Source organism: Mesocricetus auratus, unplaced genomic scaffold (genome assembly GCF_017639785.1).
Source record: "Mesocricetus auratus isolate SY011 unplaced genomic scaffold, BCM_Maur_2.0 Super-Scaffold_100045, whole genome shotgun sequence".
Lineage (NCBI taxonomy): Eukaryota > Metazoa > Chordata > Mammalia > Rodentia > Cricetidae > Mesocricetus > Mesocricetus auratus.
In genome coordinates this window covers 7,025,776-7,052,198 of record NW_024429222.1, presented here as the reverse complement: position 1 = coordinate 7,052,198, position 26,423 = coordinate 7,025,776, and the positions used below count along the sequence as shown (strand labels likewise).

Genomic DNA, 26,423 nt, shown 5'->3' with positions numbered 1-26,423 from the left:
AAATAAGGGCTCAGCATACATGTAGCAAAGGTTACCGAGCGGGGCCCATGGGGAAATGGCCCCAGGGAGTGAGATGGAAACAGGAGAGAGACACACTGATTGAACTGTGCTACAATTTGTTCTGTCCCTGCACATGACACATGTGTGAGGGTCCTGCTAGCACAGGAAGCCAGAGGATGTAGTGGGTGTCATCAGCACAGACCTGCCTCCACCTCGCTAAAGCAGTAATTGAAACCAGAGCTGAAGGGAACAGAGTGTGACACACAGGGATCCACAGGGTTGACCCTCCCCGAAAGAAGTCAGGTATCCCCACCCTGTAGACTTCAAGCGTGACCCCACGATGGCTTTGACCAATGAAATGTGAGCCGAAGGACCCTAGTTCACATCCAAGCAGAGGCATCAATAGCCAGCGCTCAGGTTGCCTTTTTCTCTTGCAAGGCATCCAGAGAGTGACTTTGCATGGATTGGAGTCATAGCCAAGAACATGCATAGGGAGGATGCCCACCACTAAGACCTGAAGGACATTTGTTGTTGCCGCTAGTTCCAGTCCAGGCTGGCAGACAAAACAACCAAATCTACATAGAATTCCAAAATGACCACACCCTGAGGGTAGGGGTGAGCCTGGGGCCATCACCATGCGACCTTCATGGCAAATGAGCAAAAGTCCAGTTTAACCAGTGAACTGGCTCATGAAGGCCACACTCAAGCGGCAGGCTCCTTGATAGCACAATCACATCACCTTTGTGCTGACCATCTGGAGACCTGGAGACCTAGGGAGCTGGATCCGAGGACCAAGTCCCTCATGCTGAGAGTTACATGGCAGGGAGAGATGAGTTTGGGGAGCAGAAAGTATAGGCCTGCCTGCTTTCTTCTTCAGGGGTCTGAGGGAGTGCCAGAGTCAAGATTCAGAAGAGATGGCCTTGCGCTAAAGGGCCAGGTCTCCTAAACTCACTTTCCTCCCCAGATTGATGAGTTCATGCATTCTGTGTTCACTGCAGCATGAGCCTATTTGCCTCTTCTGAGTTCAGCAGTGTTTCCCAGCTAGCTCTGCAGGTTTAATGCTGTCACATGCCACGTGAGGGAAGACAAGGCAAGGGCTTGGAGCTCCATCTCTACCACGCACCCTGTGCAGGTGTCCTGCCTTTTGTTTAGGTCAACTCTACACAGCAGGCATATAGTGCGAGCCACAAACGCAACTCTCTAGTAACTACATTTTGGATTCATTACTATTTCATTTACTTTTTGTGTGTTTTGTTTTGGGGTTTGGTTGGTTTTTAGAAACAAGATTTTACACTGTAACCTCTGCTGGCTGGGGACTCACTTTATGTATTATATCAGGCACTGATCCTCCTGCCTCTGTCACATAAGTACAGTGATTATATGCTAGCATGACTATACCCAGGCTAGCAACTGTATTTTAAAAGGTAAAAAGGGGTAAAATTTTGTGTTCTGGGTACAGAGTGGGGGCTTATGGTATAAAGTGTATACAGTTCTGAGTCCAGAGTCTATGCATGCTAGACATTTTCTCTACCACCAATCTGCTTTATCAGGCCAATTAATTTTAATCACACACTTTATTTAATCTAATATATGCAACACAGTACTGCTTAGACATGTAGTCAGCTATTTAGAGTCCAACTCCCAGCCTTCCTTTCAGCACTTGTCTTTGAAGCCAGTTATATATTTAGCTCATCTCTCAGGCTGGAGGGCTGCATCTCAGTTGGTCAATACTATTTGTGGGTAGTGATCACTCTATCATAGAAAGCACTTTCCCCAGAGGTTTATTTATTTATTTGCTTATTTATTTAACTGCTCTATCTCAACTAAAATGTCACTTTCTCCCAAACCCATCCTCTGCCTGTGCCTCTAAAGTTAAGGTCTCCTAGCCCCTATCCCATCATCCAATCTGCTGGGTTCCAGGGCTTCTGTCATTCAGGGTCCTACTCTGGATGGCTGAAATTACAAGAAGTGGTTCTTTTTTGGCTTCACTCGCCTGGGGCTCTGAGGAGAAATCCTTTCTTGCCTCTTACTGCTGTTGGCCTCCCTCAGCTGGTGGCTGTGTGCATTGGACTCTGCCTACTTTGGGTTCCAACCTGTGTCTTCCATCCCTTTATACGGGTACTCATCATACTGATAAGGTCCTTCCCTCCTCAAACATGAGACAAAAATAACAGCAGCATTGTACCGTAGCAGACCCCACCAGCTGTAGTCATGCTTCCAAACAAGCTTCCTTTCTGGTGTTCCAGGAGGCTCTGGGTTGGGTAGGGTTCTATCCACAACATCCTTGGTCCTAGCCTTGTCTCAATTGTTTCCTGATTTGGTTGCTGCCCAACAAAACAAAGACCATTCAAGCCAGACTCCGTGTACCCTCACCACCCCATGCCCAGCACTTAGCACAGAGAAGGCTTTCTGCAACTGCTAGTTGCAAAGAAATAAGCAAAGGAGGGCAAAGAGGAGGAAGAGAGTGAGAGAATGACAGAGAAGAAACAGAGTCATCCGTGTCTAAGATGGTTCATGAGAGCCAAGACAAGCCTAAGCTAAGGGGGGCATTGGGAGAGCCTGGATCTGTTATTCCTACTGGGTAGTAGACTTTCTAGGTTCTTCCAGAAGCTCGAGAATCAGCCCTGCTACAACTCTGTGACCAACTGGGTGATCACCCTGCAAAAGGACATGACTATCCATCCCTTGGACTTCTAGAAAGCAAAACTCAACCTATGGGACCTCAACTTTATCCTACACTGGAGTGAACAGCTCCAGCAAAGCAGAGAGGGCCAGGGGGGAAAGCTGGGAAGATGTTCTCAGCCTTCCTGCCTCTGCCCTCCTTCCCTCTGGCTTCTTTCCATGAAGAGGGCTGTCTGCCAGCAGGATCTGATCCATTTTCATGGACACCAAGAGTGGCTACCTACCCTACCATCTAGAGGTCCCTGAGAAAGGCCAATGAGCTTAGGACTGAACCACAGAGGGCTCCAGAAGATGCCCTCAGAATGGAGTGTGGTAAGGGCTGAGTATGTGGCCTTTGTCGCAGAAGGCTTGCCTAGCTAGGGCTGAAGGTGAAGAGCAGGAAAGGAAAGAGAAGGGGAGAAGGGGAAGGGGGAAAGGAAAAGGAAGGGAAGGGAAGAAAAGGGAGAGGAAAGGAGAAATGGAGGTGGGAAGGGAAGGGGGAGGGAAGGAGAGTGCATGAGGACCTGAAGGATCAGCCTTACATATTTGAGCCTTCCCATTTGTCAAACAAACCTTGAGATCTAAATATTTGAGTGGTCTTAAAGTATAATTCAGACAATCCAATCAATGGAAAGTCACTATCAAGATTAATCACAAAAGTAGAGGTGCAAGGCCATCTTCGTGTGCCATGAAGAGTCTGAAAGTTCCAGCAGTGTGCGTGGGAATGAGGAACAGCACGTGTGGTCAATCCTACATTGCTCAGACACCCATCATTAAGCCTAAAATATAGATCTCTTCTCCTCTCCCACAACTGGGACTCTAGCACGGACCCTGCAGTCTGGATGCCAGTTCAGTTTTTGCTCTGGGACTTGGTAAACAGTGAAGAGCTTGAGGGATAGGCATCTGGGGTCCAGGTGACTCTTTCCTTCAACCCTTCCAGTGGCTGGTCTTCCCAGATCCCTGCCCCAAGCCTCAAAGACTCCAACTCTCTAGGAATACTTAAAAATATCAGTTCAGGCTTTTCCAAGTACCCAGAGCCTCAGTTTTCCAGTTTTTCAAGGACTGGGTCATCTCCCCAACTTTTTGTACAGATTAGAAAAATAGCTTCCCTGTTTTGCCAAAACCAGGACACACAGTTTGGTGAACACGGGTGTAGGGGTGAGGGTGGGAGTGTGATAAGTACTCTGTTATCCTCTTGGAAGTGTGTTCAGTAAACATCCTACACAACCACGTGTGGCCTCTGGACAGTCTCTGCCAAGTGAGGGATGGTGAGAATTAGATGCGGTGCTGCCTGGAAACGTGTAATGAGATTATTTGGTAATAATAGCTCAGTGGGTTGAGTTTTGCCTTAAACCTTTCACATTTGTGTTAACAGAGCAACACCCCCCAAACCCTAAGCCAGGACAGCTCTTGAGACCCTCAACATCATTTTAGGATGGAGGAAGAAACATTCCCTTTTCATGCTCTCATTTCTTCCAAGACTCACTAGCACACCCCCAGCGTTTGTTAATGACACTGGGTGTACTTGAACCCTAAGCAGGAAGGGGCAAGGCTCAGGAGCATGGTTTGCTGCATTTCATTTCTGTCAACAGCTACTTTCCAGTTTGCAGAAGTGGTGGAAGGATTACATACTTATCCAAAACCATGCATTTGAGTTTTGAAAAGGACTCGATTAAAGGAAAACTCTACAGTCCCTAACCGTAGGAGTGCTGGCAGGATGCTTGATGGTTGTGAATCCTGACCCTAGACAATGGCCTCCTTTCCACAATGCATTTCAGCCAGCCATGGAACTCCCGGCTAGGGACTTCCCTAGTAGGAAGTAGGGGAGGCAGGAAAATGTCCTGAGGTAGGCTATGAGCTTTGATTGCTAGATGTGGGCTCTGGGGCCCTGAGCTCCCAGCCAGCAAGTGAGGGAGTGAGCGAGCATAAATCTTCCCCCCTGCCTGCAGCCCCAAGCAGAGCCTGATCTGCCTTCTGAAGGCCGGGCCCCTTCACCTGAGCTTGGCTGGCCTCAGGGAGGGGCTGCTTCTGTTAGATGACTGGGAGCCAGCCTAGTCGCCCAGCCCAAGTCTAGAAAACAATTGGGTCTCCGATAGCCAATGAGTCAACCTGCCAGGGTCAAGTGATGCCCACACGCCCCCAGGGTGAAGGAAATAGATGCCTGTGGTGCAGGGCACATGGTGCCACTATGTTTCATCCTAAAAGGTCACTCTTGTCGCAAACAACGCATAGTCATCAGAGAACAGAGCCAAGTTCTCCTTCTCAGGACTCTGATCACCGGTAAAGTGTTCCGAGGCCCATGGACTTGGGGTGCAACAGCCAGGCGGGAGAGGCTGGTTTCCCTTCACCAGGCTTTAACCCAGGCAGCGGCGCCTTTGTGGAAACCAGAGCAAGCCGAGGGCGGGCAAGGCGCTCTGAGAGGTCACTTCTTCGTCTCCCCCCAGTGGGTAACTAGGGCCACAAGGCCCCGGGCCCACTATCGGGCTCCCTTGGGTCCACACCAACCTTGCCCATTCCACACCGCAGAGGGAGCCGCATCATTTCCATGCAACAATGCAAACGCACTCATTACCATATTCTCAATATGCATGAAGAAAATGTGCGACGTTGGCCGAGCCCCATCGCCCTGCTCTGGCCTCCGCATCCAATAAGGCGACATATTCATCTCCCAAGATGGATGAGAAAGGGATGCCTGGGAAGCAGATCCACGGGCGGGGGAGGGGACAGACTCTGTAGAGAAAAGGAAGTGAGAGTAAACCAGCAGAAGAGAGCCTGGGATAGACCAAGGTTGAAATAGGATGGATGGGGGCGAAAGAAAGGGAGGGAGAAAAAGAAGAACGGGAAACTGAGAAAGGGAGAGGGGGAAGATGAAAACGGGCTTAAAAAACTGAAATAAAAAAAGACCCAGAAAAAAACACATTAGGAGTCACAAAAAGAGAGGGAGAGGGAGAGAGAGAGGAGAGAGACAGAGAGAGAGAGAGAGAGAGAGAGAGAGAGAGAGAGAGAGAGAGAGAGAGAGAGAGAGAGAGAGAGAGAGAGAGAGAGAGAGAGAGAGAGAGAGAGAGAAAGGCCTGGAAATCAAACATGCAGAAAATGCGAGGAATAGACAGGACGAAAAAAAAAAAAAAACAAACAAACCAAGGAGGTCAACAGAAATGCTCATCGCAGGTGGAAACGGGATGATCCTGCATAGGAAAAGAGAAATAAAACCACTCGCGCTCAGAGCCACGGTTTTCCATTCATGCTGAGATTCCGGGAGCCGCAGCGCAGATCTGGCCCCTCGAAGGCCGGCGGCAGAGGACCTGGTCCGGGAGGTTCAGGAGCTCGGAAGACCAGCTGAAGAACTTCGCGCTCCTCTTGGAGCGTTCTGGCCAGCTCCGTGGTGCACAAATCAGGCCTGGGACCCACGCAGCCGATACTGCAACCTTTCCAACCCGCGGCCTCTCTAGCGCCAGGAGAGAAGTTTGCAAAGTTTACCCCAAAGTTTCCCAGTTCCCGGTCTCTGGACCCAGGGACAGTCTCCGAGGCCCTGACAGCTCACAGGGCTCAGCCAGAGTTGCACGGCAGACGTGGCGGCGCCCAGCCCGTGCCTCCTGGGATGCTCCGAGGCCAGATTCACAGTCAAATGTGAATTCCTCCCGGTGCTACGCCAGGCCACGCATCTGCAAGTCCGTGTGGCTGCTAATAGCGGGAGAGAGAGAGAGAGAACGCGAAAGCGAGAAAGGGGGAGAGAGAGAAAAGAAAAAAAATATTCTCAGCTCAATTTAAGTCTCATGGAAAGGGCTTACAACTGTAATTAAATCATTAAATTCTTGTCTACGCTTCACAGAGCGGAGAGAAATTAACTTCCCACCAACCTCATTTTCTATTTGAACATGAAATAATGATTTTCTGCCCGTCTAATTACAAAGCCAACATCTGATCAAGCCAGCATCCAGAGGGGATTATCGCATGCGCGAGTATTAGACCTCATTACCAGCTTGAGTGCAAAATTATTACATCTTGTAATTGGATGGTGAGATTTATATACAGATCGGCCCGGTTTCTGTAAGATTGTAATTACAAGCTTCGTTGGTTAGCTACTTATCAGAACTTTGCAGGAAAACAAAACAAATGACTGAGGAAAACGAGCGTTTCATTAACCTGTAACCCCAACGCGCGGGGGGAAGGGGGCAATGGGAGCGCACGCTGCAGCGTCTGCAGGAAGCTGAAGGATGGCCAGCCAGCACCGCCTCTGGGGGACTCTGGGTCTTGGGAGGAAAGAACTGAAGACTGGACCAGCTGGGAGACCCAGGGCTGCAGCGGCTCCCCCAGATGGGGGTGCAGACACATGGGGGGAGCTGGACCAGGAGAGGGAAGAGATGGGGGTGGTGGCTCCGAGTGTGTGTGACTTGCCGCCGCCTTCAGACCCGGAACCTGGTGGGCCTCTGGCCCTGAGTGCCGCCGAGCACCTCTAGCAGTCTTCCAGTGTGTGCGCTACTGGCTCCCTGGGCCCAGACCAGGGAGCATCCGCCGCGAGGGCTGGGAGCGCTTTGTGAGCTGCGACTGTTGGAAGAAGGAGGGGTGCTGGGGAAGCTTCTGCCCGCGGCACGATGTTGCATTCACGTTTTTTCCCAATCAACTACCCCGTGCACCTGCTTCTCTTCGCTCACTGTGCTGTGCGAGTATGTCAATCTGACCTAATCTCCTGGATTAAAAAAATCCCTTGAAAAGGTTCAACTACCCGCGGATTCACGAGCTTAGTGTGGGAGCTGGATTCCACTGGCCTGGTCCTGCTGAGGACCCAGAGCCATGTGGTGACTCCAGCCGTAGGGATACTGAATCCCGACGTGGAGTGCGGATTTCCAGGCCTGGCCAACGCTCTTCCCATTTGGTCATGGGGTAACGGGGACGCTGTCTCTGTCTCCGGCTTGGGATGCCTGGAGGGATCTAATTAAGCGAGGTTCTTAGGTTCGTTTCTGGGTCTAGAGGTTCACCCTCTGGGCCAGGGGCGACCTCCCACGGGCGTTGGGTCCTTCCTGAGAACAGCCTGGCTCTTCCAGTGCTCTCTCTTGCAGGACTCTCAGTCCGCAGTTAGATACAACTAGGTCGATAGCTGGTTAATGCAATGCGGAAGGAGCATCTCAGGGGCTCCTGTGTAAGACCGTGTGTGTGTGTGTGTGTGTGTGTGTGTGTGTTGTGGTGTTGTGTGGTTTTGCGTTTTGTTTTTCTTTTCCATCAGGGAAAAAAACGCAACTAAATATCCGTGTTTTCACCCAGGCACATACAGAGAAGCCTCTTCGCCCGCCTTGGACTCTGGCTCTGTTGCACGTTGGCGCACATTGGCCTGGTCCACCACTGCCTAGGTGGGTCTTCACAGCTGCCAAGAAAGACTCATAGTCCTATACATAAGAAAGATCCTAGAAAATAATGTTACCTCGATTCTGTACCCCTAAGACCCTTCCTGAACAGGTGAGCCCTAGCTTCCCGTGACAGATTTAACCAGAAACGGAATCGGACCAGGGAAAAGCATTTGAAGGCCACAGCTGGCCTTACAGTGCCTCCTCTGTCGCGTTCACCCAGCACCAGGCAAGGAGGGACAGGAGGGGGCAGAGAAGCCGCACAGAGCGAATTTAGGGAGAGTCCAGATGCTATCATTGAACTCTAAGCCTTAGGCAGCTCCCCAAACTTCCGTCTGTGCTTCCCTACTAATTTTCTGAGTGGCACCTCCTGGAACCGCAGGCCCCTACAAAGGCCCATGGAATGTAACGGAGGTGGCACACGACTCCACTTTTGACTGGAGGCCAGGGCCAGGGCGAAAGAAATCTTCATTCCCCAACTTAACTATTCATACCAGAGCCGACCAGCCCGGAACCCTCAGATCCCTCACTGGGAATTCAGACTTGATTCCTAGGTCAACCGGAGGCGCGGGAGTGCCGTTTCTGCCTCTAAGCTGGGGTCCTCGCTCTACTAAAGAGTCCAGGAGTTGTCTGGGCCGCAGGCCCCCAGCAGGCCTGACCCGCGCGTGGGTCGCCGCCGCTGCACTCTAAATCGCTTAGTTAGGAGCCACAGCCATTCCGAGAATTTCTGTGTGGCTTTCCACTGTACGCCATAATCCGTGACGGTGGGCAATTGGACACTACCATTTCAAGTTAGATTTAGGTATTCTATCATAAAACGTTTAGATATCCTACCAGAAACCCAGCCTTGCTCCCCACCCCCACATGCACACGCCCCACGGCTCTAGGGGATTGTCACCAAAAGAAAATACTGGCGTTGGGCCCAGAGAACAGGAGAAGGGACAGTGAAAGGAATGGTCGTAATCGACCAAAAACATCTACACAGAAACTTCTCGAAGTGCTCTCAGAAAGTTCCCAGAGCCTCCGCGGTGAGGCTTTGTGCTCCTCCCCCACCCCATAGCCAGGAGCTCCAACTCTGTGTGCTCCGCAAGACCACCTGGGCGCCAAACTCACTTTCTAATGAGAATTCTCACCGAGGTACCCCGGAGGTGTTAACGTGGTAAACGGCAGGGTTTCCCCGGCACAGATTCGGTCTTTTAAAGCTCAGAGGGGCAGCTCTCCCTACTCCCAGGATGCACGCTCAACTCTTTTAGCTGTCCTTTTAGCTGCCCGCTTAGGCTACTGGGAGCGTCCTAGGGACCAGAGCTGAGAACTGCAAAGGGAAACGCCACCGCACGGAAAAGGCCCGGAGCCAGCCTGGGTCCGGGGTCCCGTCCCACCCCGGAACTACAGCTGCTGTGGGGGCTGAGAAGTGAGGAGTTGGAAGACCCGCGGGGAGAGGTGACCCTGTACTAACCCGCCACTCCTGGTCTGGGCTCTCCCCTCCCTGTGCTGGCAGGAGGGGGGCGGGAAAAGACTGCGTCCCGTCCCGCCCCGCCCCGCCCGGCGCTCTGTATTCGCGAGGGAAGGCCGCCTCGCCCAGAAGGCTCCCGGGTGATTGGAGACTCCAGGAGGAGACGCGAGGAAAAGTCGAATAAGAGGGCGCAACGTCAGACTCGAGATTTGGGGAAGGGTGAGGGAGGGGGTGGAAGGGCGGGGACGGACACACAGACACTGACGCGGACACACACCCCCTGCACAACATTCTAAGTGTCTACAACTTTAGGTCGCTTTAGCCCAGGACACAGAGACCCAGGAGAGGGAAGGGAGTCTGAGAGAGAAAAAAGAGATTTAAAAGAGAGGAGTCAGACTAGGAAAAGTGAAGAGAGCTGAGAGGTGAGCCAAAGCAACCGTGAGAAAGGGAAAGAGGAAAAAGAACCGCAGTTTCCCAGCGCCCGGGACTGCGAAGGAGCCTCGGGAGCGGAAGCCATCAGGGGGTGGGGTAGGGGGACGCAGCGAGGGGAGGGGAAAGGAAAGGACAGGAGGGGAGTGAGTGTAAACTATAGGAGGGCGAAGGAAGCGAGGCGAGACACAGCTTCGGGAGAGGAGGACAGAACTGAGCGCTGCGCGCAGAGCGGCTCTCCAGGCCTAGAGGAGGGAGCGCGGCGCAGAGAGGAGGGGCTTGAGGCCCCGTAGAAATGTCAATCAGAGCCCGGAGCCCAGGGAATCTCGGCCAATCTGTTCGGACCTGACCTGACTCCTCGCCGCCGCCGCCGCCGCCGCCGCCGCGGAGCAGATCAATAGGCGAACGCGGAGCGCAGCGCAGCGCGGCCCGAGCTCGGCCCAGCCCCCGATGCGCTCCGGAGCCAGCGTGCGGCTCTGAGCACGGCGGCCCCGGGGGCCGGGCCCCCTCTCCGTAGGTGCCCCACGGGCCACCATGTCCTTCCCCCAGCTCGGATACCAATACATCCGGCCGCTCTACCCACCGGAGCGCCCGGGAGCCGCAGGCGGCGGCGGTGGCGGTAGCGCGGGGGGCCGGAGCGCTCCGGGAGCCGGAGCCTCGGAGCTGGCCGCCTCGGGGTCTCTATCCAATGTGCTTTCGTCCGTGTACGGGGCACCCTACGCCGCGGCCGCAGCTGCAGCTGCCGCCGCGCAGGGTTACGGCGCCTTCCTGCCCTACGCTACGGAGCTGCCCATCTTCCCACAGCTGGTAAGAGCCGGGAAAAAAAACGGGAACAGGGGGTTGGAACTGGGGTGCAGGGTGAATGTGCAGAAGAAAGCCAGGGTCCCGGAGGGAGGGTGGAGGCGGCGACGGCTGGAGCTCACTCGCGCTCCCCCGCGCGTGTCCCTTTCCTTTTCCATGTGCGTACAGGGAGCTCAGTATGAGCTGAAGGACAGTCCTGGGGTGCAGCACACGGCCACGGCCGCCGCGTTCCCGCACCCGCACCCCGCCTTCTACCCCTATGGCCAGTACCAGTTCGGGGACCCGTCCCGTCCCAAGAACGCCACCCGCGAAAGCACGAGCACGCTGAAGGCCTGGCTCAACGAGCACCGCAAGAACCCGTACCCCACCAAGGGCGAGAAGATCATGCTGGCCATCATCACCAAGATGACCCTCACCCAGGTGTCCACCTGGTTCGCCAACGCGCGCCGGCGCCTCAAGAAAGAGAACAAGATGACGTGGGCACCCCGTAGTCGCACCGACGAGGAGGGCAATGCTTACGGGAGCGAGCGGGAGGAGGAAGACGAAGAGGAAGATGAGGAAGAGGGCAAACGTGAGCTGGAGATGGAGGAGGAGGAGCTGGCAGGGGAGGAGGAGGACACGGGGGGCGAGGGCCTGGCCGACGAGGAGGAGGATGAGGAGATCGATTTGGAAAACTTAGACAGCGCCGCAACCGGGCCGGACCTGGCCCTGACTGGGGCAAAACACAGGAATGGCGACTTCGGCCTGGGACCCATTTCGGACTGCAAAAATAGTGACTCGGACGACAGCTCCGAAGGCTTGGAGGAGCGGCCACTGTCGGTCTTGAGCCTGGCCCCAGTGCCACCGCCTGTGGCCAGGGCTCCTCCATCTACACCCTCTCCACCCTCGGGCCTGGACTCCTGTGCTCCCGCACCAGCGCCCTCCTCAGCCCTGCAGAAGCCCAAGATCTGGTCGCTGGCCGAAACGGCCACCAGCCCGGACAACCCACGTCGCTCGCCTACTGGAGCCGGAGGTTCTCCTCCTGGGGCAGCCGTCGCACCCCCGACGCTGCAGCTCTCGCCCGCGGCTGCTGCTGCAGCAGCAGCGGCACACAGACTCGTCTCGGCGGCGCCGCTTGGCAAATTCCCCGCTTGGACCAACCGGCCTTTCCCAGGCCCGCCGCCCGGCCCGCGGCCGCACCCGCTGTCCATGTTGGGCTCGGCCCCACAGCACCTGCTGGGACTTCCCGGAGCCGCGGGTCACCCCGCGGCTGCTGCCGCCGCTTATGCTCGGCCTACGGAGCCGGAGAGTGGAACAGGTGACTACAGGAGTGTGGGTCACAGAGAGAGGGTGTTGGTGGGGCTCTCGCCTTGGCTAGAGGGTAAGAACGAGAGCTTGGGGCACGTACGGTGTTTTCCTCTTCGCTCCCGCACGAGTGCAGCGGCCCTAGAAGCCTGGACCCAGAGTTCTGAAGGCCTCTCTTTTCTTCCCCTTGTTTCCTACAGATCGCTGTAGTGCCTTGGAAATGGAGAAAAAGTTACTCAAGACAGCTTTCCAGCCGGTGCCAAGGCGGTAAGAGACCCCGTATTTGGGAAGCAGAGTGGGAGACCCTTCAGGAGAGATAAGGAAAACGCAAGAGCTAATGACAGAAACCTTTTGCTCACCCCCCCCCCACCGCACCCAGGGAAGGGAGAAAAGTGGCCGGGAAACTATTTCTAAAAAGCACCAAAACCCACTCTCGCGTCAATTCTTGTGGACCCATAGATGCTTTTCCAGCCTCAGCTTGCGCGCTTCAAGCAGGGCCTGTGGGCACAGAGCTGGGGAAGTCTGGCTCTTCAAGCCTCTGGAGCACAAGGCCTCCTCCGCGTGATGCCCAATTCCTTCCAGCCCCGACCTCGAATTCTGAGCTCTTCTGCCCAGCTTATAGTTAATACACCCAGGGCTGAACAAGTCCGTAGGCCTGGCCCTAGGCTCGGTAGAGTGTCCCCTATCTGAGCAGCTTCCACGTCTCTAAATCTCGCTTCCTTTGCTTCTGCTCTCTTCCAGGCCCCAGAACCACTTGGATGCTGCTCTGGTCTTATCAGCTCTCTCCTCATCTTAATTCTTTCAACAATTTTTAAATCGTTGTACTAATTGTAAAAAAAAAAAACCAAATCGCTCTGTATAGTTATGACTTGCAAGCATGCTGTATGAGTATCTAAAAAAAAAAAAAAGAAACACTAAACCAACAAACAAAAAAAGAACGAAAGAAAGAATAAAGGCAGCCTCCCCCACTTGAGCCTCCCCAAGTGGCTTCTGTACTGCCCCGCTTTAGCTTGTGAGGCTCGTTTGTTCTGTTGATTTCGGGAATGGGCGGGGTGGAGTTGCGGAGAGAATAAGCGTGTCTGACTCTTTTTGTATATACAGAAAATGTACATACGTGTGAACCAAATTGTACAAGAAAGTATCTATTTTTGGCTAAATAAATGAGCTGTTGCCACTTTTGACTATAACCGGCCGGTCCGCCACCTGAACAGATCTGTTTGATGGTTCTTTGGTGTTTCAACGTCCCCCCACCCCACCCCACCCACCCCACCCCACCCTCGGTTGCTTAAAGAATCTGCAGGAAAGGGCGAGCTTAGTCTGGGGACAGCAATGGCGGAAGTAGTCCGCTCAGAGGTAGGCAGCCTAGGGCCTCTGCAAGAAGGGGCGATGGAAGTCCCTGTGCCCCCACACACTCCCCGAGAGAAAGGGCAGAGACCGAGGAGAAAATAGGGTCGATTCTCTACTAGGAGCTGGGGAACTGGGCTTTTTCCGGGGGTCCACTGGAGTAACCTTGGAGCCTTGGGGCCTACTCTGATGATTTAGCAGAAAGACTTAGGGAAGCTTCCAGGACCTCAGGACGTGGGCTGAGAGGCTCTCCCTCCCTGTTCGCATTCCGACCCCGCACCCTGGAGTTCTCAGTCCCGTGTATAGGGGCTGTCCACGCTCAACTTCGAGGCCGCTCCCAACGCGCTTCCCTCTCTAACACCTCCTTCCGCATAGGTGCTAGGGCGTTGGGGATGTGCGGGAGACGCCGGGGTGCTCACACTTCCCGCTTGGTGGCGTGTGACTGCGCCGGCGTTCAGAGTCCGAGGCCGAAGCCAGGCGGCCTTTGGTTCTTAGGTGCTTCTGGGCGTTTTGCCCTGAGTGCCAGGGAAGGGGCTGCTTTCAGAGGCGCCGGCGTGGGTTCGGGGTCGAGTCCTGAGACCTTTGGAACTGGGATTGCCGCAGGAGTCCGCGGGCGGGGGCAGCGGGGGCGGGCAGGACAGTGGGAAACCTGGGGCTGGAGCTCCCTCTACAGGACGCAGGGGACGCTCGGCGTCGGGGGCCCCTCCGGCCTCTACAGCCAAGCCGGCTTCCTGGCCCCTAGCCCGATTTGACCAAGCTGGCCGGGCTTGCCCAACTAGGAACTGGAGAGTCACGCTTAGGATAGTGACACCTCGGGGTTCGAAGTGGGGGCACCTTTAAGGCACCCCTTTCTGGAGCTTTATATTTTCAGGCTAGCCGGATGCCATACATCGGAGCTGCAGAGTAGGGCTTGTGACTGTTCTGCTCCCTGTTTGGGGGGATGGGGGGCGGCGGCGCGGGGGCGGGGGCCTGGTATGAAGAGCTGGTCTGGATCAAGTACAGTTAACCTTGTGAACCTTCGAGAGTCTGCGAGCGAGGGCAGCCGATGTTTACGGGTCCAGGAGGTGAGGACCGGGCTGCCAGCGCCACGAGCGACCTGGGGCTTTCCTTAGGAAAGCCACTGCTCAGAGAGCAACGTGTGTCCCCATAACAGAGACCCAAGGATGGAGGCGGTCACTGGCAAAGACAAGGACAGCGGGGCAGGAGGGTAGGGACGCTGACATATTCATGCAAATACCTCCTCACCCTCTTGGCTAAGGTGTCTCAGAGGCTCAAGCTCCTTCACGGTGAAGACTGGACTGGAGCTCCATCTTCTTAGGCCGTGCAACTGAAGTCAGTACCCCAGGACAAGGGCCAGAGCTCTGGTTAGCACCAAGAGTGTCTGTACAAGGGCCACACCCCTCCTCCTTCTCCAGCTCTTAGTCGGGGCCCACTCGGGTTGCCCATTTACTTCCTGTGAAGCCAGCGGCACAGAACGCACTTGCTTGGGTGTTTTCTCACAAGGTGGAGCGAGGATGGCAGAGGATGCTCTGCCCGTGTTCACTCTTAAGTAGCAATGCCTTTTGCAGATGCTCAAACGTCCTCAGTTCCGGGGCAGAAGGGTGAAGACGCTGCTGCTTCCTTCGGGTGACTCAAGAGCCTCTGCAACCTGCTCCACCAAGGGAAAGAAAACTTCCCAGAGGAAAGGCGATCTTGGTGGCTGCAGCAGAAGCCTTCTAGGAGGAGTGCCTAAGCAGAGGAGTTTCATCAGCGGAGGCAGATGGGTGTGGAGAGGCTGGTCAGGGCCCAGCAGGCCCGACAGCAGACATAGGCCCTCTCTCCCGCAAAGCCTCTGGGACTGCTCAGCTCTTCTAGTTATCTCATTCCCGCGTGATGGCCATTGCTTAGGTCTGTCTTGAAAGAACAGCGAAAGGAAGTACTAGGGGAGTCAGACTAAGCCTGGGCATGGCTCCATGCAGTGTGCGCTTCTAACTCCACTCATCCCAAGTGGACCTCAATATAACAACTTACCCAAAGCGAAATGCAAGCTCCCAGGTTCCCATCAAAAGAAGAAGGGCCCCGGGAACCTTCTCCATCCCTTACTATTGACGCCTAAAATCTGGGAGGAAACAGTAGAGATGGTGGCAGGGGTAAGAAGCACATCTGGCCTCCAGTGCAGCTTCAATTAGAGATGAAATATGTCAGCCCCCCACTAGGAAGTGCCTCTGCTGTTCAGTGGGTTACTCAGAGCCCTCCAAGTCGTGGGGGGATCAGGTAGGCCAAAGGCACTGCTTTCTTCTGTATCTGCACATAGCTAGGTGGGGGGCAGTGCCTCCCAGGTTTGGGGAGGCTAAGGAGAATAAAATCAACCCCCCTAGGTGACTACCTGCACAGTAATGGTTTCTAACTAAACTGTCTTCAGGGTGTGGGGGGGCTAGTACATAAAACACCACTTACTTGCTCTATGCCGGGAGTGAAGAGGGGACAAGCCCCACCTACTAGGTGGCATTCTCTGAGAACTTGGAGGACAGGGAGACCTAAAGGCTCCTTAGTTACTGGCTTGCCTGTTTTGGGGTGAAGTTAGCCACAGAGACTTGTGCCTGGGTAACAACTGCACATCAGGCTAGGCGGTGGTGGCACACACCACCCAGCACTTGGAAGACAGAGGCAGGTGAATCTCTCTGAGTCTGAGGCCAGCCTGATCTACAGAGCTAGTTCCAGGACAGCCAGGGCTGTTACACAGAGAAACCCTGTCTCGAAAAGCCGAAGAAGAAGAAGAAGAAGAAGGAGAAGGAGAAGGAGAAGGAGGAGAAGGAGAAGGAGAAGGAGGAGAAGGAGAAGGAGAAGGAGAAGGAGAAGGAGGATAAGAAGGAGAAGGAGAAGGAAAGAAAGAATTGTATGTTAGATATTTTCTGGTTTGGGTTTATTTGGAAGTTTTTCCAGGACTCCCTTTGGAACTGATTCCTTGTATCTGTCTAGCAATATTCTATCCTTCCTAGAATCCTTGGTTATATGTGTTCTAATGAAAGTTCCACCTCAAGCCCCCTCCCCTATCTCTCCCCAAACCCTGCTGTATCTCAGAAAGCCCACCTAATGATGACCTTTCACCCAGAGACACTCAAGACCAGGCCCACAGGGTATTTAAACTGTCCCCCAGAAAAGCAGTGTGGTTTTCAGGTCTCTCTTTTCAGGCTCCTCTCTGGGGGGCTGGGAGGCCATCCGTGAGCATTGTATCCATTAAACGTGGACTTTTTCTAATTTGGTCTGATTTGGATTGCTGTATCAGCAGAGAGGCTTACTGGGATGCAGAGACTTCAGCATGTACCCCATTGAGGAAAAAAAGGGCAGCTGCAAGTCTGTAAAAATCGTGTCTGTGTTTGAAGCTAACTCTAACTTGAGTGGGGACAAGCCTCAAACTTCTTCCTCCTCACTTTGAACGTCTGGGAAAGGCTGGGTTTGACAGACTTAGCCATACTTTCTTGCAAATCCTTCAGTGGTTAAAAATGGGCCTAAAAGAAGGAGGAGGAGAAGGAGAAGGAAGAAGAGGAGGAGGAGGAAGAGGAGAAGGAGGAAGAGGAGAAGGAGGAGGAAGAAGAGGAGGAGGAGGAAGAGGAGAAGGAGGAGGAAGAAGAGGAGGAGGAGAAAAGGGGGCCCAAAGATAACTAATCTGAATTGGTCACTGCCATCTGATCCACACACGTAGCTTGACCACATTCAAAATGTCTTCCTGCTGTGGGATTGCTCCCAGAAACAGACTCAGGCCTGAGGTGAGGTCTCAGGATAAAAAAAAATCTTTGAAGTAGGGCACAATAGGAAAGTCCTTAGGAATAGCATTGCAATCCACAACAAAGTCATCTGGTCTCCTATCCCATCCTGGGATATTTGACAATACCTGCAGAAGAATAAAACCAGGGGATGAGGATAGAATTGTCACCTCGGGGACAGAGGCCAGTATCACTGCTCAAAGTCCTTTGGACACAAGTGATCCTCCACCAAGAATGAGTCCGAGGCACCAAGCCCAGTGCTCCTCTATCATGCAGGTAAAGCCTGCTGGGTACTTGGATGTGACTAAGATGCTGGTTGTGCTGAAGCTAAGAGGCAACGGACATGAGGTGACAAGGGTCTGTGGCACTCACAGCAATTCTTTCCTCCCAGAAGCCATAGCTTGTTGAAGGAAGTGTTCAACCCGAGTGCTAAGTGGATGGCTTTTGTTCTTTAGAGGTTCTTGGGATTAGAAGGAAGAAGAGGGGTGAGAGAGAGCCAACAGGAAACAAACTATGCGAGCCTGGGAGAAGGCAAAAGTGGGACTGAGGTCAGTTCTGGATCAGCCTTTCCCAAGCCAAGGTGGCAAAGAAGGGGGTCCGTCCAAGGAGGACCTCGGTCTGGTCGGTCTGAAAGGTTGGGGCCTTTTCCTTGTAGATGCTGGTGCCAAGAGTAAGTACAGAAAGGTGGTCACAGATGCGAGCTCAAGCCATGGAGTGTCGGCCTAGTAATGTAGTGTGGCTGCTCCTCAGTCTCATCCAGGTCTCTCGAGAGCAATAACAAAACTGTCTGTCCTTTTAGTTATGTGTTTAGTTTAACCCCCTCCCAGGGGGCTGGAGAGAGAGAGAGAGAGAGAGAAGGGGAGAGGAAGAAGGAGGGAGTAGAAGGGAGAGAGAGAGAGAGAGAGAGAGAGAGAGAGAGAGAGAGAGAGAGAGAGAGAGAGAGAGAGAGAGAGAGAGAGAGAGAGGGGAGAGGAAGAAGGAGGGAGTAAAAAGGAGAGAAAGAGAGAGAGAAGAGAGGGAGGGGGAGAGAGAGGGAGAGAGAGAGGGAGAGAGAGAGAGAGAGAAGAGGGCCAGTGCACATGTATGTGTCTCATGTCAGGGAACAGGACAAAGACAAAGGCGGGGTCAAATCTGACTCCTGGCCTGTAGCCTAGCCTGGCCTGGCCTGGCCACGAAGGCTGTGATGTCATGTCTTTTGTGCTGGTGACAGTTCTGCATTCTCTCACTACACTAGGCTGCTAACAAGTGGGCCACAGCCCTCCAGGGCCTTTGGAGTGCACTCATCTGGCAACTGTGCTGCCCCCGGATGCTCAGATTTCTTTTGCCAAAGTTACAGGGCAATTATGGAAATGTGCCCTTTGAAGCCGGCCTGATTTCTCTTTATTTTCTTCTCCCTGACAGAGCAGAACAGAGCTCAGAGCTTCCCTGCCTCTCCAGGCTCTCTCTCTCTCTCTCTCTCTCTCTCTCTCTCTCTCTCTCTCTCTCTCTCTCTCTCTCTCTCTCTCTTCCTAATAATTCTTACATAATGAGAGATAGTCTAGGGACAATGTTGGGGGAAATAAACTTCTAAGTGGCATCCAAATTGTATATATAAAATAGCACCAGTATTATCTTCATGCTAGGCTTTATTTTTTAAGCGGGGTGCTGATGGTCATGAAAGGACAAATGCATTGGGGCGAGCAAGAGGTGGGTGCTTCTGCGTGACTGCCGGCCCCTCCCATGTCTGAAGTCTTTATTTACAGCCAGGCAGATGACCCCACTGGGGCAAACTGGCCTGACCCCCGGAGGACCCTATGCTGTCCTTGGAATCTCAGCTCCAGGAATTGTAGTTGAAGCCTTTGTTCCTGTCCCCTGCACCTGGAGAAGAAGACATCCCCAGCCTCCCTCTTATTCAGTAGCTCCAAGTTTCAGAGCTTTACCGTATTGTCAACAGGACATGGAATCTGGGGCCTCTGTGTGAAGTGACCCCATGTGTTTCTTTCCTCCTACCCCACTGTGCTTGGCATTGGGGTGTTGAGTGAAAGTGTCTGAAGTCAGATGGTATGGATGGAATGGGTTCTGGGGAGGGCTGGGAAAGGTCATGAAGGGGGAGCCCAGGACTGTGGTTGCCTGGTGTCTGGGGACATTTCTACTTTTAAGAAAGTGACTTTGAAGTCTCCGTGTCCTTGTAGTCACTTGCTCCATCCTCTCTGCCCTCCTTCCTGCCTTGAGGAGATCTGCTCTGACACCACCACCAAGAAGCCTTCCACGCTTCTCAGAATGTCTATAGTGGAGGCCACTTTCCAGCTTTACTTCCCTGCCTTGCTTTTTTGTTTTGCTTCTGACACAGGGTCTCATAATGTCAAAGAGTGTCACAGTCTCATAGCCCAGGCTGGCCTAAAACTCAATGTGGAACTCGTTTGCCTGATTTTTCTGCTGCCACCTCACAGGTACTAGGATTACAGGCCACCCTGCACTAACTTTAAAATCCAAAGTAAAGTTGACGAAGAAGTCCCCATGCTCATTTTTTAACACTCCACAAACGTTATTCTCTCCCTTTTGCTGATATAGAAAACTAAGGCTGGAAAAGGGAAGTAGGGATGGAAGGTGTCAAGAAATATCTGGAAACATGGAGTGATCTGCACTCAGTGATAAAAACACCCAACGCAGAACTTCCCACAAACCGAAATGGAGCATGTGCAAGAGGCTAATAAAAGTGTCTACCTTGGGGAGAGGGCCTGGAAGCTGAGGGTCAAGGGCAGGAAGAATAGTTTTCCATATATAACAATGGTTCTCAACCTTCCTACTGCTGCCACCCTTTACTACAGCTCTGCATGTTACAGTGACCCCCCAACCATAAAATTATTTTCATTGCTACTTCATGAGTGTAATTTTGTTACTGTTATAAATCATGTTTTTTTATGATGGTTTTTGTTGTTGTTACTGTTTGTTTGTGTTGTCGCGTTTGCTTTGTTTTGTTTTTGGGACAGGTTTTATTTGTGTAGCCTTGTCTGTTCTGAAACTATCTCGGTAGACCAGGTTGGACTCTCATTCATAGAGATCCACCTGCCTCTGCCTCTCTAGTGCTGGGATTAAAGGTGAGCGCCACCACCACCAGGCTTTTTCTGATGGTCTTAGTCAACCCCTGTGAAAGAGTCATTCAACCCCTAAAGTGGTCTCACTGATGTATAATCATTTGTTCCTGTTGAATCACATAAATACGTTGGCTTTCAAGCATCTTGTTTGCTCATGAATAACTACAATAAACGTGGGGAAGGAGAGAGAAAGAATGACAGACAGGCTGGCTTTCCTGGATGTCACGGGGGAGGCAAAGTCCTGACTCACTGGGCACCACAATCCTCATGTGTCAGTCAGCTCCACATCACTCACACACATGCAGGAGGCAAACTGCTTAGAAGAGCAAAGATGCATTCAGGCCCAGGCTTCGGCACACTGTGCTCTGGACTCGTGGCAAGGTGGAAACGTGGCAAAGAATGTGTGATGGAGAAAGGTTGCTGTTGGTAGGGAGTAGAGAGTAGGAGAGACGGGAGCGAGGTGGACCGCACTTGTAGTAGGAGAGACGGGAGCGAGGTGGACCGCACTTGTGCCAGCCCCCTTGAGAGTACACACCCGGTGACCACACCAACTCCCACCAGGCCCTATCCTCAAAGAGTCTACCAGCTCCAATGCTGCCATCAGCTGGAAACCAACCTTCCTGCAAAGGAGCCTGGAAGGGACATCTAAGACCCAAACCATGGGCCCAGCAGGTTACGGCACCCAGTACCAAGCCTAACAAGCTGAGTGCCATGCCCGGGACCCATATGGAGAGAACCAACCCCTATTAATTGTCCTCTGACCTCCACTCTTATTAATTCTAATATACAGTTTTATACAGTTAATGTTCTTATTAATTACAACAAGTGCCTGGTGTAATAGGTGCTATTGCCCTCATTTTGTAAATGGAAAAATCCAGGCTCAGCCACTTGCCACTTGCCCAACATGTCCAACAAATGAAAAAGCCAGCATCAGGACTCAGGGCTTCCGATCCCTGAATGGAACTCTGACTCAGTTCTTTGCATGTGGATTTGCAGCACACGGCTCTGTGTCTGTGAGTCCACTTTGTCTCCGCTCCACCCCACTCTCTGACGTATCTGATGTTCATGGACCTGGGACTCTTGACAGGGCCCTAGCACTGCAGTTCTCATTGAACTCCACTCCCTTCTACAGTGAAAACTGGGATGCTTGGCTGTCTGGATGGCTGTGCCAGAAGGTGACCCCGAACCCCTGCCATCTCCTCACTTACACGCTTCCAGCAATTACAGGCCAGGATGGGGAAACTTGCCCACTCCTTTAACTCTTTCTCTTGCCCATTCCTTGCGGAAGGGGCTGCCAGCATCTGCACACGTCAAGGTTTTTCCAAGAAAGCAGGGAAAAGCCCACCCATTATAGTAGACGATTCATCCCTTCCCTAGCTCTGCCACTTAGCAAGGGTTCTTGGACCAGCAGCAGCATGCATAAGCACAAGTGAGATGCTCAGGTCCTTCCCAGACCTCCTGAGTGTAAATACGCCTTTCCCTGGAGAGGCCCAGGTGAGTGATGCAAGTGTATGTTAGAGTTCTAGAGGCTCCCCAACGAAGCATGTGGCCCCACCAGCATGGAGCTGGTGTTATCCCTGAGACTGGGACCTCCCCAGGAATGTGGCTTGGGGCTAGGCTGCAGGGAAAGCTGGAGGTGGGAGAGGGAACGTCTAAGAGATGAGGGAAGTCGGCGGAAGGAGCCATGGGCCAGCAGAACTGGATGTACCAGGGTCAGATGTTCTTTGCATCCTTGCTTACCTTTGACACATCCGTAGGTGGCTGCGAGCAACCCTGGCTGTCTCCTTGTGTCCATCGCCCATGCCTGTGTGGCCTTCCAGGTATCACAGCCACAGGACAGTCGCTAGAAACATTAGAGGTATCAGTGGCTTCTCACCAGCTTGAGGTTCACATCTGATCTGCACTGGAGTCAGGTATGTCTTTGGAAAAGGGAGAAAAAGACAGGAGGGGAAACAGGAAGGGAAGAAAGGAGAAGGGGTACCATTTGTGATGGTATAAAGTGGCAGGAGCCCTAGAAGGCAAGACCACTTCATTTACTCCTTTTTATTCATTCATTCATTCATTCATGCATTCATTCATTCATTTATCCATTCATTCAACAGTAGTTACCAAAGAGATGCAGAGTAAACAAGCCTGTCCTCATGCAACTTCCTGTCTACTAGAAACAAATGTTTTTAAATTGCTAGTCTCGTAAGCCATACTGGATTTTGTGAGCTATGAAATACAGCATCCAGGTGTTCTATACATGCACATCATAGGTATCTGCCCAAGATAGGGGTTGAGTAGTGGGACATAGAGTATTACAAGCTTGTGCAAGTGTACCAAGGAGATGCACCACACCATGAGATCTAGCTAAGCTCCAAATCTGTGCCCCTCAGCGTGGCAGCCACCAAACACACCTAGCCGTTGAGCGCCTTGAGTATGACTTGGGAGAGTTCATCTTGTCACCTTGGTTGTGCTAAGTTCTTAGGAGACTATTGAAGTTTTTCCAGAGAGGATTAACTAAGTGGGTAACACTGACCTGAAGGTACAAAATGCCATTCTATAGGCTGGAGGACAGGGAGAGTGCTCCCTCTGCATCCTGGCCACCAATGGGGGCTGCTCTCTGCTCTGCCATACCCTTTGGCAGTGACGGGCAAGATCCTCTGAACCCAAAGTAAGTTTTCCCTCCTTTAAGTTGGTTTGCCCAGGTACACGGTCACAGTGAGGAAATGCTGGCTAACACACTGGGGAAGTTACCGCAAAAGCACGGTACAGTCTGGAACCCAAAGACTTGGTAATTAAAAGGAAGAATATAAAGTGTCACAATAATTTCCTGCTCTTTAAATTTTATTTAAATTAATTTTATGCGCATTGGTGTGAAGGTGTCAGATCTCCTGGGACTGGAGTTATAGACAGTTGTGAGCTGTCATGTCAGTGCTGGGAATTGAACCCAGGTCCTCTGGAAGAGTAGCCAGTGCTCTTAACTGCTGAACCATCTCTGCAGCCCCTAACTTCCTGCTTTTACATGACAATATTTGAACATATCAGGGTAAATAAGAAGCACTGATGTCAATTTTGTTTACTTATCTTTTTCAAAGATAAAAGAGTTTTTGGGTTTGTTTTGTTTATTAGCATCCATGGTTCACACTGTGTTTCCAGTGGGCAGTTGGGCCTCCTGGACATGGAAATGCCAGGAATGGATACCCAGAACCACTGCTCTCCATTGAAGGCCCATGAGTGTTAGTCCAGCTGTGCTGAGCCCCAGGGTCTTCCTCTGTTATACTGGTACCTAACCTTTCCGAACAGAGCCTTCCTAACAAAGCACTAGTTCATCTAGTCTTCAAAGGTCTTATGAAGTAAGTACTGCAGTTCCTCTCACTATGTCTTAATCTGAGGCTCAGAGACAGAACTCAGAAGATCCACATTCCCAGAAAGGGAAGGAGACAGGATTTAAGCCAGCCAGTTCGGCCCCCAAACCACCTTTACAAAATCACTGCTCTGTGAGGATATAGTAACAGTATTTGTTCCATGGAGGTCATTGTGCTGTGTGGGTGTCCACCCCCCCTCTCTCTGTCTCACACACACACACACACACACACACACACACACACACACACACACACACACTTGACATAATAAGGTTATCTGGACTTGTGGTTTTAGAGGGTATAGCCTCCCTCCCCCCCCCCTCTCTCTCACACACACACTTGACATAATAAGGTTTTCTGGACTTGTGTTTTAGAGGGTATAGCCTCCCCCCCCTCTCTCTCACACACACACACACACACACACACACACACACTTGACATAATAAGGTTATCTGGACTTGTGTTTTAGAGGGTATAGCCTCCCCCCACCACACACACACACTTGACATAATAAGGTTTTTCTGGACTTGTGTTTTAGAGGGTATAGCCTCCCTCGCATGACGGTGGAAGAGCAAGCACAGCAGAGACCCTCCCCTTGTGAACAGGACAGGAGAGAGGAAGGAGATACAACCTCAATGTTCACTCTGCAGGACACACCCTTCTGACCTGAGCGCCTCCTGCTAAACCCCACCTTTTAAAGATCCATCACCCAGTTCACTGAGCAATCAACCTTTAATGTGGCCCTGCGGGGACAGTTGAGATCCAAACTGTAGCATGTTTGTTTGGACAACGTGTCTTCCTTGGCATGGCTCCAACATGAAAGAACCCTGTCAGGGGACAGACTAAGGAACTTTTCACCAGGAAATACCCTTGATAGTGTTCAGGTGACAATCTGCCTCAGAGAATCACATATTACTGCAAAATCAGTCAGCTCAAGCCCAGGGGAATAAAGCAATAGCCGTCAGCACACAGACTGCTCTGGGTGCCATAAACAGTCAAGTGAAATGGTTTCTCTTGATCATCTCAGCTGTCAAATCCCAAGGGAGTGTCCAGTGGACTCAGTGTAGGTCATGTGCTCACTGTTGGGACAATCACAATGGCCAAGTGTAGGCAGAACTTTCTGGTCCAGCAGCCTTTTAGACCCCAATAAATATCCAGAGGCTTATATTAACTATACACTGTTTGACCGATGACCGATAACTCAGACTTCTTATTGGCTAGCTCTCTCTTAATTATTAACCATTTCTATTCATCTGTATATCTCCAAATGGTCTTGGCTTACTGGTGATGCCTGGGTATCTTGCTTCTTAGGCAGCTACATGGTGTCTCCCTTGCAACTCACTCTCTGTGGTCCTCCTCCCAGAATTCTCCTAGTCTTGTAGCTCTGCCTATACTTCCTGCCTGGCTACATCCTACCTGTCCATTGGCCAAAATAGCTTTATTCATCAACCAATAAGAGAAACATATATTCATAGCATACAGAAGGAATCCCTCCTCAGGCAGGGTGTGTGGCAGGAAGAGACCCTCCTTGGCATCTCATGATAGACATCAAGGATATCTAGTAGACTAGCGTGGGGTGAAGCATGGGGAAAAGAGGGACAAGGTCTAGGAAGAAGTGTGATCGTGGGCTAGGGGTGTGGCAGGTACAGAATCCTGGGTTCCATCTCTAACACCACACACACACACACACACACACACACACACACACACACACAGCAAAAAAGCTTTATTCTTTTATCAAATGCCGTCTGGCATGGCTGGTAAGAGAGCACTGACCGAGACCAGAGGCAGCCAGCCTTAGGGTCCTTCCTGAGCTTTCCAGGTGCTGAGGTCCTCTTTGGATCACACTCGATTGAGCATGGGCTATGCAACAAGGTCAACAGCGTTACAGTCAACAAGATTTCCTATCTGAACAGCCTGGGGGGAGGGCAGAGCCCTAACACCATGAGGACCCTGAGATTAAAGAAGAGGTGGCCCCATGCAGTAGGCTTGTGCATGCATGTTTATCTTAAAACAGGGGCCTTCATATCTCCCTACATGATCTTTTCTGCTTGTCTTATTACCAAAATGGGTTTCCTCCACAAAAGCCTGCAGATAAAATGACTCATTCAGAGCCCATGTTTGTCCCCAGCCTGCTGGGGTAATGTTACACACCCTAGAGCTCTTGATTGGCCAACTCCAGAAATTAGATTTGTGGGGTTGCCAGTGCTGGACCCCAGCAGGGGTGGCACAGGACAAAGAGATCAGGTTGAAGAAGACTCCTGGGGAGTTCAAGGTCACCAGATCATGGGACTTTAGGGGCAGACATGTCTCTTCCCTCCATTATCCCTCCGTCTTGCTTCCCCTCTCACTTGAAGTTGACCTGGCAAAGCTTCTTGATATTAGGCGCTATCCTGGTGCTGGGCTAGCCTAGTCTTAGCAAATGTCTACTATTTACTACATGCATCTACCAAACTTACCAAAAGCATTTCCACTTGGGAACTCAGCATTAGAGTCAGACTCCCTGTCAGGTATCCCTGTGATATTTACGAAGACCACTTACAAATAATTTTATGAAATAAAAACCATTAAGGACAAGTGTGAGGAACACCCATATAAACCTCAGCACTTGGGAGACTGAGGCAGGAGGATTTTGATTTTGAGATCAGACTGAGCTATATAGACTCTGTCTCTCATACACCCAAGCCTATTAAATAAATACAGTCATTGTGGTGGTTTGAATGAAAATGACCCCCATAGTCTCATACGTTTGAACACTTGGTCCCAAGTTAGTGGAACTGTTTGGGAAGGATTAGGAGGTATGGCCTTGTTGGAGGAGGTTTGTCACTGGGGATGGTCTTTGAGATTTCAGAAGCCCATGCCAGGGCCAGGCCCTCTCTCTCAACCTGCTGCCTGCAGATCATGATGTACAACTCTTATCTACTGCTACTACAGTGTCTGCTTCT

General features: G+C 52.0%; 1 protein-coding gene and 1 long non-coding RNA gene across 2 annotated transcripts; one reads left to right on the top strand and one right to left on the bottom strand.

Annotated features, from left to right (window-relative positions):
- Window positions 1–1,555: 1,555 nt before the first annotated feature.
- On the bottom strand, window positions 1,556–9,496 carry LOC121135943. Its single transcript, XR_005873059.1, has 3 exons — window positions 9,114–9,496; window positions 5,800–6,342; window positions 1,556–5,391 (listed from the first exon to the last, which is right to left on the bottom strand). It is a non-coding gene; the product is annotated as an uncharacterized LOC121135943 (long non-coding RNA).
- Window positions 9,497–10,014: 518 nt separating this feature from the next.
- Window positions 10,015–13,154, top strand: Irx3 (iroquois homeobox 3). The gene is made up of 4 exons (XM_005079154.4): window positions 10,015–10,689; window positions 10,852–11,980; window positions 12,168–12,234; window positions 12,709–13,154. The coding sequence occupies exons 1-4, from the start codon at window positions 10,417–10,419 to the stop codon at window positions 12,761–12,763; spliced, it is 1,524 nt and encodes a 507-aa protein (XP_005079211.1). The 5' UTR covers window positions 10,015–10,416; the 3' UTR covers window positions 12,764–13,154.
- Window positions 13,155–26,423: the final 13,269 nt, after the last annotated feature.

Bases quoted from the DNA above. Each gene is read 5' to 3' on its own strand.
- Irx3 (XM_005079154.4), top strand. From the start codon at position 10,417: ATGTCCTTCCCCCAGCTCGGATACCAATACATCCGGCCGCTCTACCCA. The intron at 11,981-12,167 runs GTGACTACAGGA...TGTTTCCTACAG, and splicing joins GGAGCCGGAGAGTGGAACAG to ATCGCTGTAGTGCCTTGGAA. The intron at 12,235-12,708 runs GTAAGAGACCCC...GCTCTCTTCCAG, and splicing joins TTCCAGCCGGTGCCAAGGCG to GCCCCAGAACCACTTGGATG.